The sequence below is a fragment of the Rhagoletis pomonella genome, unplaced genomic scaffold, assembly GCF_013731165.1.
Source record: "Rhagoletis pomonella isolate Grant_MI unplaced genomic scaffold, Rhpom_1.0 Rhpom_scaffold_03039, whole genome shotgun sequence".
Taxonomy (NCBI): domain Eukaryota; kingdom Metazoa; phylum Arthropoda; class Insecta; order Diptera; family Tephritidae; genus Rhagoletis; species Rhagoletis pomonella.
This window is the reverse complement of record NW_023461592.1, coordinates 1-12,486: the sequence shown is the minus strand read 5'-3', so window position 1 is coordinate 12,486 and position 12,486 is coordinate 1. Positions and strand designations below refer to the sequence as shown.

The following is a 12,486-nucleotide window of genomic DNA, read 5'->3' as shown; positions in this document are numbered from 1 at the left end:
CCATAATAATAACACCATCCCCCAAAAAAAAAGTTATCAAAAATCAACGCGAATTCTTAGCCAAATTAGACTTTTACTTTCTTAGCTATAATTTAATTGGGTATAAAAGTGCAAACTAGAATTATCTCAAAATTCTTATTAAAAAGTTTGTAGTAAAATTTTATCGAATTTTCTTAATTTTTCTACAAAGTTTGAAATTTCGACATATATGGCTTAGGTAAGGTAATAAACACTAAACAAACAAGAGAATAGAATAGAAATCGCTGCATCTTTTTAGGCGCATCAATATTACATAGTTAAATCCCGAGTAATAAAAGGGAGGTAAAAAGAGTCAAAGCTGGTCCAAATGTCATTTCCTATCATTTTTCACATGCCTGCACGTATTCAACGTAGCAAACGGTCTTGCTCGCAAACACAATATAGATATTAGCCAACCGTTTTGGGTTGTTGTTATAGTAATCGTTGTTGTTGTAGCTATATTCACCCTGCAGGGAAACCGCGGACTAGTGAATGAAATTTCTAGTTCCGTAGAAGTCTTTATCGCCAAAAAGGAACTAGTCCGATAGGAACTAGATCCCCACCAGTCCAAAATCGGCGAAAAGTTGTACTTTTAAAAATCTATTTTTTTCAGTTTTTTCACTAGAAATCTATATCTAAAGTGACGAATTTAGAAATGGTTCGTAACTATAGAAAAAGGGATGCAGAACGAACTAGATCTTATTTGTCGAATTTAGAACTAGTTCGGAACTATCGAATAAGGGATGCAGCGGGGGGCTTATTTACTTTACATAGACAAGTGTTCGGCGATTTTTTTGTTCAAATACGCTTCTATTCTGTGCTTCTCAGATGCTTTTTCATAGCTTGGTAATACAAAACTAAAATTTGTGTTAACATTTCAACATCTTGGGACCGTCTGGAATATAAGAAATAACAGCGAGCGCCTCTGCAAACGCAGCTACAGCCAAAGGTATGTAAACGTACATTTCTTCATTCAAACAAATTTAATTTCAAATTGAAAACCCATTTCTTCCAAAATATCTTAAAATCGCGCCACGGATGAACCAAAAAGATTGAAAAATCATGATACTTTTTTCTTTCGTCCGTCGATTTTCGAACTGGTTCGGAACTATAGAATTTAGGTCTAGTTCGGAACTATCGAAAAAGGGATGCAGCGGGCAATTGACACTTTCTAGGACATCGCCATGTTAAATTCGCCAGTTGCTTGCATGCAAAAGAGATTTATCGCGAACCAGTACTGGGTCTAAATGTACTAGAAGCGTACCAGTTCAGAACTAGAGATTTTCCCCACAGGGACGTTAAAAGTAGCCATCATTTCCGGATAATTTTCTTGTTTTGTCATAACTCACATATTTTACTGTAAATATGAGTGGTGGTTTATTGTTTTTGCTTACGTCAGAAATTTAATTTAAGTCGCACTAAAATTGAGTTCTGAACCATAGTGCAGCGGGTTGAAAATTTTCATTTAACTCTTAGTTGTCAAAAATTTGAAATCCGGAGTACTTTTCTATCAATTGGCACAGGCGTTTTGCGCAAATAAGCAGGCATGTTCTGTGAATCGTTTTCGATCAACATTTTCGGATTTTCCGTTTTTAAATCGTATGACACGTTCTGTAAATCGTTCCGTTTTTGTTTTTTTTCGAACATTGCCAAATCGATTTGTCACCCTGTTCTGGAAAACGAAATCGGTAAAATTTTACTGTTTTGTATTCGGCAACGTAGACGAGAGCGGTTTGAAATTTTAAAATATTTTGTATCAATAATACGCATAACAATGTAAGTATTATCATGAAATATATCATCTTATTTGTAAATAAACGTTAAATATCAAAAATATTCAGGGGGAAACACAAGAACATCATATCAAGATGGAACAGTTGGTACATGAAAAAGTCAAAATAAAAATGAGGATGCTCGAGTTAGAATCATCAATGAGGTGATTAATATGTAAATATTTACGCTGAGTTTTTGTTATAGTGAATTTACATGATTCAACTTTCACAGGCGATTAGTTGAACCAAAAGTTGAACGAAAGTAGGCAGCCAACCAACTTCATTGAAAGCGATTAGTTGAAAGGCCGTTTACACCAGGCGATTGTTGCTTTCAACTAAAAATCGCCTGAAAAATCGCCTGAAAAATCGCCTCATGTAAATTCCCTATAAATTTATTTTTTTATAAGTGAATAAAGTTTACGTTCTGTTCTATAATATTAAATTATTCGCAATTAAGTCTCTTAAATTTCGGCCAACATTATTCCAATTTGTATTTTTTCGAGTTCAGTATTTTTTTCAAAAATTTCTTCAGGTTGGGTTGTGCTTTCTGTTTCTACAAAGTCTTCTGTTTGATAATGCCTACAAATGCTATGTAAAGCACAGCAAATATTTATAATCTTAACTACTTTTTGTGGGGCATATGGTAATGCGATTTTTAGACATATGACCCTGCTTTTAAGAACTCCTATTACTCTCTCTATGATATTACGAGCTTTGGCATGTTGGAGATTAAACCTATGTTGTGGTGATCCCGGATTAGGATCTCTATACGGTGTCAATAAAAATGCTTCTATTCCGAATCCGGAATCACCAAGTAACCAGGATCCGCGGTCACCAGCTTCATATTTTGACAAATAATGTTGCTTTGCATTACTCATATTAAAAACAAAAGCATCATGGCTTGATCCAGGCCGGCTTGCATCTACTGCTCGTATAACCATATCGGAATCACAAATCTGTAAATTCCAAAAAATTGTAACTTAAAAACGTGCTTATGCTGTTCAATTTCATACTTACAATCATTGCATTTATGCTAAAGTAACCTTTTCTGTTATAAAAAAGATGCTCATTCTCCAAAGGTTTTACTAACGCTACGTGAGTTCCATCAATACAGCCAATTACACCTGGGATTTCAAATTTTTCCACAAAATGTAGTTTGCATTTCCTCAAATCCTCCGCCGATCTGTCCAACTTAATCCACTTAGGACACAGCACAGTTTCCAAAGCATTGATAATTTCTGACAATATTTTAGATACTGTGCTTCTACTCAAAGCAATGTCAGTATCCTTGCCGACAGAACATTGGAATGAGCCTTCTGCGAGGAATCGAAGGCAGGCTGCTAGCTTGATAAGTAACGGTATAGATGTTTCCCTGACAAATGGAGTTATCTCGTTCAATACTTCTAAAAAAGCACTCTTACTAAAACGATAGTTCGCAATAAATCTAAAAGCAGTTAAATTTAAACAGGCAAACTCCTCGAACGTTTGTTCAAAACTTACATTGAATCAGGCGTACTTAGGGGGTTAGATTCATCTCTTAACCGTCGTCGATTAACCCTCATTTGATAACGTTGCTCCCTTTCATTCAATGCGTAAGCTGCCATAAAAAACATTTTATTTAAAAAAAAAATTCGTTTAAATTCAATTTTTCTAACAACCACCTCTTTTGTCATGGGGTGTGTTCAGTTGACATAAAGCCGTCAGCTGTTTCGAATTTCAAAGAAATCGAACGAATTACAGAACACCTAAAATAAAATCGCTCGAATTGTCATTTCGGTTCCGAATTCAAATCGTACGAATTTCAGAACATGCCTGAAGGTTATGAAATGCGTTTTATTTAAATCGTTTAAAAAATTAGTCATTTATGTATACCATTTTATGTGGAACTAGCAGACCCGGCGAACAACGTCCCGCCCAAAATTTTAATTTTTCTCAACAGTTCAATTCAATTTCACCAACAATTCACGTTTACGATTTTCATTGGCACATTCATCTGCTAAGATTATGGTTTGGTGGTCATTTGCCGCTTTAAATAACCTAAAGAAAGTGAATCCGTGAAGTGATCCGTGAAGAAGTTCTTGAAATTCTCCAACTGTGCAGCATTTCATAGCACGGCTATTCGCAAAACGAAGTAAATTTGATGAATCTTTTCCTCTTCACTCCCTGGCGGCAACAATGACCCGGTTCTATAGTGAATCTGTGCTAGAAGCTTTACAGTATAGTTGGTGGAAATTTCAAATTGGGTGGGAATCATTTTTCTACAGAAATGCAATATACATCTACTTATTTCAGACGAAATACCTTAACAGCTTGAACGCATAATAATATTGGAAATCACATCCATTGGGCCAATCGTAACACAGGAGGGTTCGATATACTCAATGGTGAACAGGTCGATTTAATCTGACCTTCACGGCACCTTTTCTCACTTGGCTATTTTTAGTAACTAGTATCGCCCAGTTGTCGAAATTCGACATTTTTTCATACACTTTTAAATTTTGCTTATCACCAATATTGACTTCTTTATGGGAATGACGATTTTGAAGTCCACCACCAAAATTTAAACTTAAATCCAAATTTCTTAGTATTTCGAAATTATACTGAGAAAGGAACCGCAATTCTCATATATAAAAAATATGTGTATGTACATATGTATAGTGTATGTATAGATGAGATGCCTAACGGTTCCTGACTGACTATTATGTTAAACATATACCATTGCTGCTTTTGTTGCTATTATGTGTTCTAAAGATGAAGCAAATCTGACCACAGATTTTAATGATAGCTCTCAATTAGAGACAAACTCACTGATCCTTTCAAAAATCATTACACAAAATAACAATCATTCAATGCGATTTAGAAATCTGGTAGAAAATGGTACCAATTAAATAATTCTTGCCATTTTATATGTATATACATGTTGGTGTATCAAATTCCATTACCTTATCATAAGTGGGCCCAGATATAAGCGATATGGAATTTTCGCAATAAGTTCGGTAATGATAATATACGCAGCTGTGTAAAATTTCAGAACGTTAGCTTAAGCGGTTATACAGATAAGCGAAATGAGCAGTTCAGCTGTATGGGAGGTGCGCCTCGCCCCCTTTTTCAATACCTACCGCTTTTCGCAGTAAGTACGATATTGAAAGCATATGTTGCTGTGTCAAATTTCTGGACGTTAGCATAAGCGGTTCCAGGGAAAAGCGATAGGAGAATTTCAGTTTATTATTTATTATTTAGTATTTATATGTAGAATAACTCGACTCCAGCGCCAATTGGCAGCACGTTTTTGCAATACTATTGCTCTTACCATGACCAATACATATTTAAAATATTAGCCAAATCGAGCCATAAATAAATTTTTTAGTAAAAACTCAACTACAGCGCAACTGGCGAATTGAATTGTGAAACTAAACCATTCAGAGACCTACTCAAACACACACAAAAAATTTCGTTAAAATCCGTGCAATCATTTAGGAGGATTTGACTCACAAACACACCTACAGAAGAATGATAAATACATTCAAAGATAGCTAAAAATCGGTACGTTTGTAGGCCTCACGCCCCCTTTTCAAATAGCCCCAATTTTCTCCATGAGCATGGGGTTGATTTCATATACATACAAATCGCCATACGAAGTTCCAGTACTCTACCATGAATACTTTCAGAGATACGCAGTATAAAATTTCGGTTTGTATGGGAGGTGCCACGCCCTCTTTACCAATACCTCCCATTTTTCTTCGTGAATATGCGAAGATTAAAAAAGGCAGTAGTCCCAGCGCGGTTTAAAAATTAATCCCAAATTTTTGACCGTGTAGCGGTCCATTCCTATCTGTATGGCCGCATTTTTAGTTGTTTCGTTTTTCAACTTTTCTTGCGCTTTACCTTTGTTGCCAGTGTAAGTGCTTTCACTCAAGCCGATTTGTGCTTGTTCAGCAAGAATAGGCCGGTTTTTTGACATCGCTGTGCAGTTGGCAGGTACCGGTGTGTTTGTGGTTGTTGTTGTTGGCGCATTTGAGGTTGTCAAAGAAGTCACTGTACTAGTTGTTGCTGCAGCTATATTTGGGGATATGTTATCGCTTACCGAATTTGATGTAAGCGTTGGGCGTGAAATGTGATACGGCACAGGTGAAGCGCACTCTTCAATCCAAGACATCGGAGTCGTCGATGTTAAGTTTGGAGGACAAGTCCGCTGGGCTTTGTGCTTTCGCTGTCACTCTGGCATCGAATAAAGTAGTATGCGTTGTTGTGTTGAACTGAAAGCCGGCGCTCATTTCGCTCGCGTTGTTTCTGGGCACAGATTTCAGCTTGATTCATTGCTTTCTGTTTTCATTTGGTTTGTTTGTTTATTTATTTTTATTATTATTTTTTATTATTTTTTTATTATTTTTTATATTTGTTTTTGTTTTATTAAATTAGCCCAATATGTAATGACTACGGAGCGAACTTAAAAAAACACGTCGCACTCTTCGACGTTCGAAGAGCTAAATTAAAAAATTATTTACATATTCAGTAAAAACAGATAAAAACGGAAAAATCCTGAAGTAAGTCAAAAAATATTTTTGATCTTGTTTAAAACACGTTGCTTTAAGGTTTGGAACCACTTTGCGGATCCAGCTTATTTTCTATTAGATACATCTGAAAAGTTCTAAAGTTAGACAAAAGTAATTTTTTATGCATTATTGTATACCGCTAAATGCATTTGATACTGACATAAAGTCATTGCGTCCTTTACGTGGACATATAATAAGCTCTTGTCTAAAGCCCAGATAATCTTGCATCGCGCATTCCTATCCTTTGCAGCGTCTAGTCCTTGAGTCCCCTCAGGCTCCACGCATCTTCCAGTTCAAGCTGCGTACGCATTGCGAAACTCCATGTTGACCAATTTTCGGAGCCAACCAGCTTCTCCATATTATGCGCCATAGATAGAGGTCTCATCGCGATGTATTCTGCTCACAAACAGTTGATCCTTAAGTAATTAAATTTTGTTTAATGCAAGTGACCCATAACCTTTTAGCAGAGCGTTCTTTATTGAAAGAGCTTTGTGAAGTAAGTGAAAATTTTTAACATTTCATAAGACATTATACAAACGAATATTCAAAGCTTTGCATATAAATTTGTTCGCATGAAGGTAGAATACAACAAGTATATACAACAGTTTTATCATTTTTTGATGCTGAGTTGAACCGGGCTGGAACCCAGGCGCTGCGGAATAGGAGCGCGCACTGCTAACCACTATACCACAGCGACGGTATTAATCAATTATTGAATGAGTGTTAAATAATGCTGACTTCCAAAACGTAGCAATACAATGTTTGGATACTGTTCTACTACGGTATTTAAACTGTTTTTATATGCAGAGTTGCGAAACATTGTAACCACATACATTGCATATTTTAAATACTTAATATAACAATGATTACCCTTTCGAAACATTCCATTTTTAAAACACCGATGATAACCAAAAACAAACGAAGCATCAACTTTGTTTCTGATGCTCTTATTATTCTAGCGTTTCGGTAACTTCGGATGCGTTTAGAAAAGTATGCATTGTCAACATTTTGTAGTTCGGCGTTATGGAACAATATATGTACTTTATACGGACGCAAAACAATTGACGTTTTGGAAGTCGGCCTATATTATTAGATAAAAACAAATCATTCGACCATCATTTTACCGTACTAAGCACAATTAGTCTTCCTTTTGATTTGATAAAAATTTTGCAACAATCGAATGTTGTTTGTCAAAAATATGACAGATAACTCTATAGAACCAAACTGCGTACATTTAAATATTTTCAAAATTTAAGAATGTAAGAAGTAGGTATGTACATATATAAACTTTGTAAATGATTTAAATATATACATATATGTGTAAAACTTGAAAATTAGTATAGTTCACCTGTATCGAACTCTATATGAAGCTTTTAATCCTCCATCAAATCCCGGAGTCCATGCTAAAGTTACACTATCGTGTGTTACATTAAGTATATTCAAACTAAGTGGAGTATCTGGCTGGGAAGTAATGTCCAACCGAATAGATTCCGTAGCCTGACCCAATTCATTCGTTACCACACATTCATAAGCTCCATAATCGGCCGGTGCCACTTTTTCAATGATAAGAGTGGATTCATAGGTCAGGGGATCAATTTTCTTTTCTTCAACCTCATACTTATATGTGCGATTTACTGGAAGGTCTTTGCTTTCTTGACGCCATATGAAGTTTGGTTTTGGGGCAGATTGGGCGCGACATGGTAGGCGTCCTCGTTCACCTGTACCACTCGCTGCGCGTAAAAAAGTTGGCGATTTATCGATTTCAGGTGCAACTATTACAAAATAAAAAATATAATCTTTTCTAAATTCAATGATGTCATCTACGTGACTTACATTTGACAATGAGTTGAACATCGCGATTTGTCGGATTTGCAACACGATTATCAGCAATGCACCGAAAACTTCCGACGTCATCGCGACTTGCGTCTTTTATATGCAGATATGAGGTTCCATTTACAAATGACGTTGTGGTTCTTGATGCAATGTCATACGCCACTCTCTCCCATTTAATGTGTTCCTCGGTTAACGGTTTTCCTTCTACGGTACAAGATAACACCGCATCTCCGCCAGGATTCACTACAACATTTTCCGATATAGCTTTTATAGTAGTACCATCTGCAAATAAAAAAAAGGTGTTGGTTGATTTTACCAACAGGGTGGGAAGATGAGATGTTGTCTTGATTAAGTTTCAGGGTGGTGATCCCAAAATACACCAAAGAAATACAATCGTGGCTGACGAAAATATAAAAAAAATGTATTCAATATGTTGCAGCATTTTTCTGTACGTATTGCGCTCAATATTTCTTCTTAAATTAATAATTTCTGAACAGCTTACAGTCTGGTTTACAAGCATTAGGGAGTGATTACAATGCCAGCTTGGAGTTGAGAGTATTTTCCCCTTCTATCTTCAATATCTGATTGGAGAGCGGTATGGCTTTCATAATAACATAATCGGATTTCGAACTTCAAATGCAACTAAAATTTCACTCCAAACTGAGACGCAGCAAGTAATTTTTAAGCAAAAAACAAAACTGACTTCAATTCTCATATAAAAATTTAAGATTATCGTTAATTTCTTCATAATCCAATGATCAGATTTAAACCAAATTAGTATGGGACCACCTGTGAGGTAACACCTTTCCTTAAAAAAGGATTATAGGAATCGGTTAATGTGGTCCAAAATTATGCGGTAACATACATAGAAAAAAATAAAAATATTCAGACGAATTGATAGCCCTCTCCTTTTTGTGAGTTCAGTTAAAAAGAACACCATTAAAAAGAAAAAAGCATTCTCCGCAAGAATCGAACTTAGGTATTCTGCGTTAAGATGGAATCGAAAGAGGAAGAGAGAAAACATCTTTCGAAATCAGCTGTTTGCCTAGGAATGTGTGAAATCGAAACAAAACAAAGAAATATTTGCCACCAAACTATAGCAGCTTATGAAGTTAAAGTTTGTAAATATTTTAAAATAAATAAATATATTTAGCATCACTGTAATTTAAAAATAAAATTTCGTTTGCTTTTAATTTAGTGGAAACATAATTATAAGAATGAAATCCTTAGCCGCGGCGTTATTGCTTGAAGAGGAGAACGAGTCCCAGATTGGTGATGCGGAAGTTGAAAGGCGGAGATTTGGGGACATGTTTGATCTTTTTCAGATGAGTGAAGAGTCATAAACTCATCATGAACTGTATTACTCACCGCTCAAAGCCAGTGAAATTATAAACGTGGATGTGGAAGATTTGACCGCAAATGAATTCCATTTTGAAATCAGTCAGGAGGAGGGGAATAAGAAAGCTTATCCTTCCATAGCAAATCGAATTCGAGACAACATACGCACTTCTTTTTAAAGACTTAGTAAAAAGGAGTGCAATAATAAAAGCATATTTTTTTATGTAACTTCACATTTTATGTATGTCTGTATGTATGTACACACCTCTATTAATCTTTTATACAAAGAATAAATTGTATTCAGTGTATTTCACAGTCTTATTTATAGATAATGAAAACAAAAGCGCCTGTGCTTCCTCTTTGAAACCCTCGCGCAATATCGCTTTTGGTTGCCATTATTTGAGCCAATTTTTCGTATTGCTCGTATTACCGCTCGCGAACACACAGAAATCGAGAAAATTCATTTATGATGACTTTCACAATCATGCACAGTATATTTTACTTAAGTTTTTTATAAAATTTCATTATTGAAACCCACGACAATTATCAGAATAATAACTAGCGTTTTTAGTATTTTCGACAGAATGTCTGAGTTCTTTTTAAAGGACTTTCAAATTTTAACAAGGATATTGGTTTCAAAAAAATCGTATAAACGTAAAGCAAAAACAAAAATAAAAACCCTGCAATGCGACAGCAATCGCAATTTTAGTATTTGCTGTAGTAATAATCCTCCATGATTCTCCCCTCGCTACGATCATTCTAAGTGGTTGCGCATCGAGTGACTATTTTCACCATAGGAATTATACGTCAGAAAATGAGTTATTATGTTTTGAGGTCAATATAATTTTCTAGGATTAATAAATTCGCTCGAACTATAAGAATACATTTATTACATGCCATTTAAATATTATGCATGCTCAGATTATTTAAAGTCCGAAGTTATCCTTTTTTAATTTAAGGAATCTTTAAATTCTTATAGTTTGAAGCGTTTTCATTAATCCTAGTAAATTATATTGACCTCAAAAGAGGATAACTCATTTTCTCGCGTGTAATTCCTATGGAAAAAATAAGCACTCGAGAGGAGAGATTCATGGATTACTATTACTACAGCAAATCAAGAATGATAGAATTGTATTCTCTCAATCGTGACAGCAAATGCTAAAATCTGCTCAGAGGTCAACAAATTTAAGTTACTGAGCCAAACGACAGCCACGGCAATATCAATTACAACAACATCGTTCTGGGAACTGAAAAAAAATATTTCAACACCAAACTAACAAATCATGATACAAGCATACAGCTGAGCAAATGCCAGCCAACTCGAGGCAGCAGTGAATGTATGTCGATAGATTTGTGTCCCGTTCGTTTGCCCTAAAGGCCCGTTTACATACAACTTTGGCGTTGCGTAGGCGTTGGCGTCGCTTCGACAGCTGACTATGAATCCATACATTTATATGAAAGTCTCCACATAACCAAAGTTGGGCAACGCCAACGCCAACACAACGCAGAAAGATGACCAACTCCCAACTTTTCGCGCGCGTCGTTCGTCAGCTGTTCCAAATAATCAAAATTATGTGATTTAATTTTCCTTTTTAATCAAATGCGGACAAGAAATATAGTTTTTAATGCAATTATTGATATAAAATTTTGATTTATCTGCCGCTAGTATGTTAATTTAGTGACCAAAGTATTCTCTGCTAAGCCAGCACCAGCAACAACGCAACGCCAAAATTGTATGTGGACGGGCCTTAAGTCAACGCTTGTTTCGTTTGTGTGCCGTGTTTGTTGTAACTGAGCCACAGTCAGTGTGCGGATTGAAAATTTTTTAAGTGGTACATAAGTACGGTGACCATCCCTTCTGTTTTTTGCAGGACCGTACTGTTTTTCAAAGGTCGGTCCTGCGTAGTTTTTCAAACCTGAAAAACCTGAAAATGTACTGAGTTTTTCCAAGTGTCCTGCATTTGTCCCGCATTTTATTCGTTATTTTAAAATTATCGGACAATGGATGGATTTTTAAAAAAAATTGTATTTTGGTACTTTTCGTAGCTTTTCTTCAATATCTCATCAAAAAATCTCCCAGTCAACGTAAGCGACTTACAGCTCGAAGGGTATTGATTTGCCTCTTACCAAAATATATAACTTGTGGCGACTTCAATGAAAATTATTAGTGCTACAGGCGAACATTTGCATTTTGTCGTCAAAGTCGAAAAAAAGAGATTTTCAATCAAATACGCATTTTCATTTGATTATTTTTTTCATTATTTTAAAAATTCGATAAGGAAGATATATCATTACAGTAAATTTTGAGCCAAAGATAATGAAAATCGGATTAGAAATGTAGATGCTATGGAGCGCAGTCTGCACAAATTATATATTTTTGTAAAGGGCACTTTGTAACTCGTCGTTTACGTCGATTCATGACGTCGATTTTTGACAAATAACTGCGAAAAGTACCAAAAAAACAAAAAAAAAGGGTATTGTTTTCGTTTTGAACGACTCAAATTTGCCTATAAAATAATCATTTAAAGGTTTCCACTTTTCGTGTAAGCTATTGTAATTATAATATGTTTTACTATACTTGTATAAATATTCATGTAAAAAAATATTAATATCGATGAAGAAAACGTGATTGATTTTTAAAGTTTAAAATGTATTAAGAATTTAGACTCATAAATCTTTTGGTATTTTTATACTACGTAAATATGTGTAGGCATATTTTTGAAAAATTGTCCTTCATTTTGAATCCATATTTATGGTCACCGTATACATAAGCCTTAAAAGTTGTGGATGGTTCCAAAATAATGTGGTAGATTTACATATATGTACATTAGACTGCATCACCAAAAAAATGTTGCGGTTTTTCCGCCAGGATTACAAAATTTATTATATTTTAAGACGTCCACCAAAATATTTCGGAAAAATTTGAGATTTAAGTGAGCTGGACCAATTTGAAAATACCTCCAAAAATGGAG

The 12,486-nt window shown here is 35.2% G+C and overlaps 2 protein-coding genes across 2 annotated transcripts; both read right to left on the bottom strand.

Moving 5' to 3' along the window:
• Positions 1–2,482: 2,482 nt before the first annotated feature.
• LOC118753908 (putative nuclease HARBI1) lies at positions 2,483–5,946 on the bottom strand (the record flags this gene model as incomplete). Its single annotated transcript, XM_036488785.1, has 4 exons — positions 5,676–5,946; positions 3,291–3,387; positions 2,808–3,234; positions 2,483–2,746 (listed from the first exon to the last, which is right to left on the bottom strand). Coding segments are annotated over exons 1-4 (1,059 nt in total), but the record flags the coding sequence as incomplete, so codon positions are not given.
• A 509-nt stretch (positions 5,947–6,455) lies between these two features.
• On the bottom strand, positions 6,456–8,458 carry LOC118753907 (nephrin-like; the record flags this gene model as incomplete). Its single annotated transcript, XM_036488784.1, has 3 exons — positions 6,456–6,759; positions 7,692–8,115; positions 8,177–8,458. Coding segments are annotated over 3 exons (722 nt in total), but the record flags the coding sequence as incomplete, so codon positions are not given.
• Between the last annotated feature and the right edge of the window lie 4,028 nt (positions 8,459–12,486).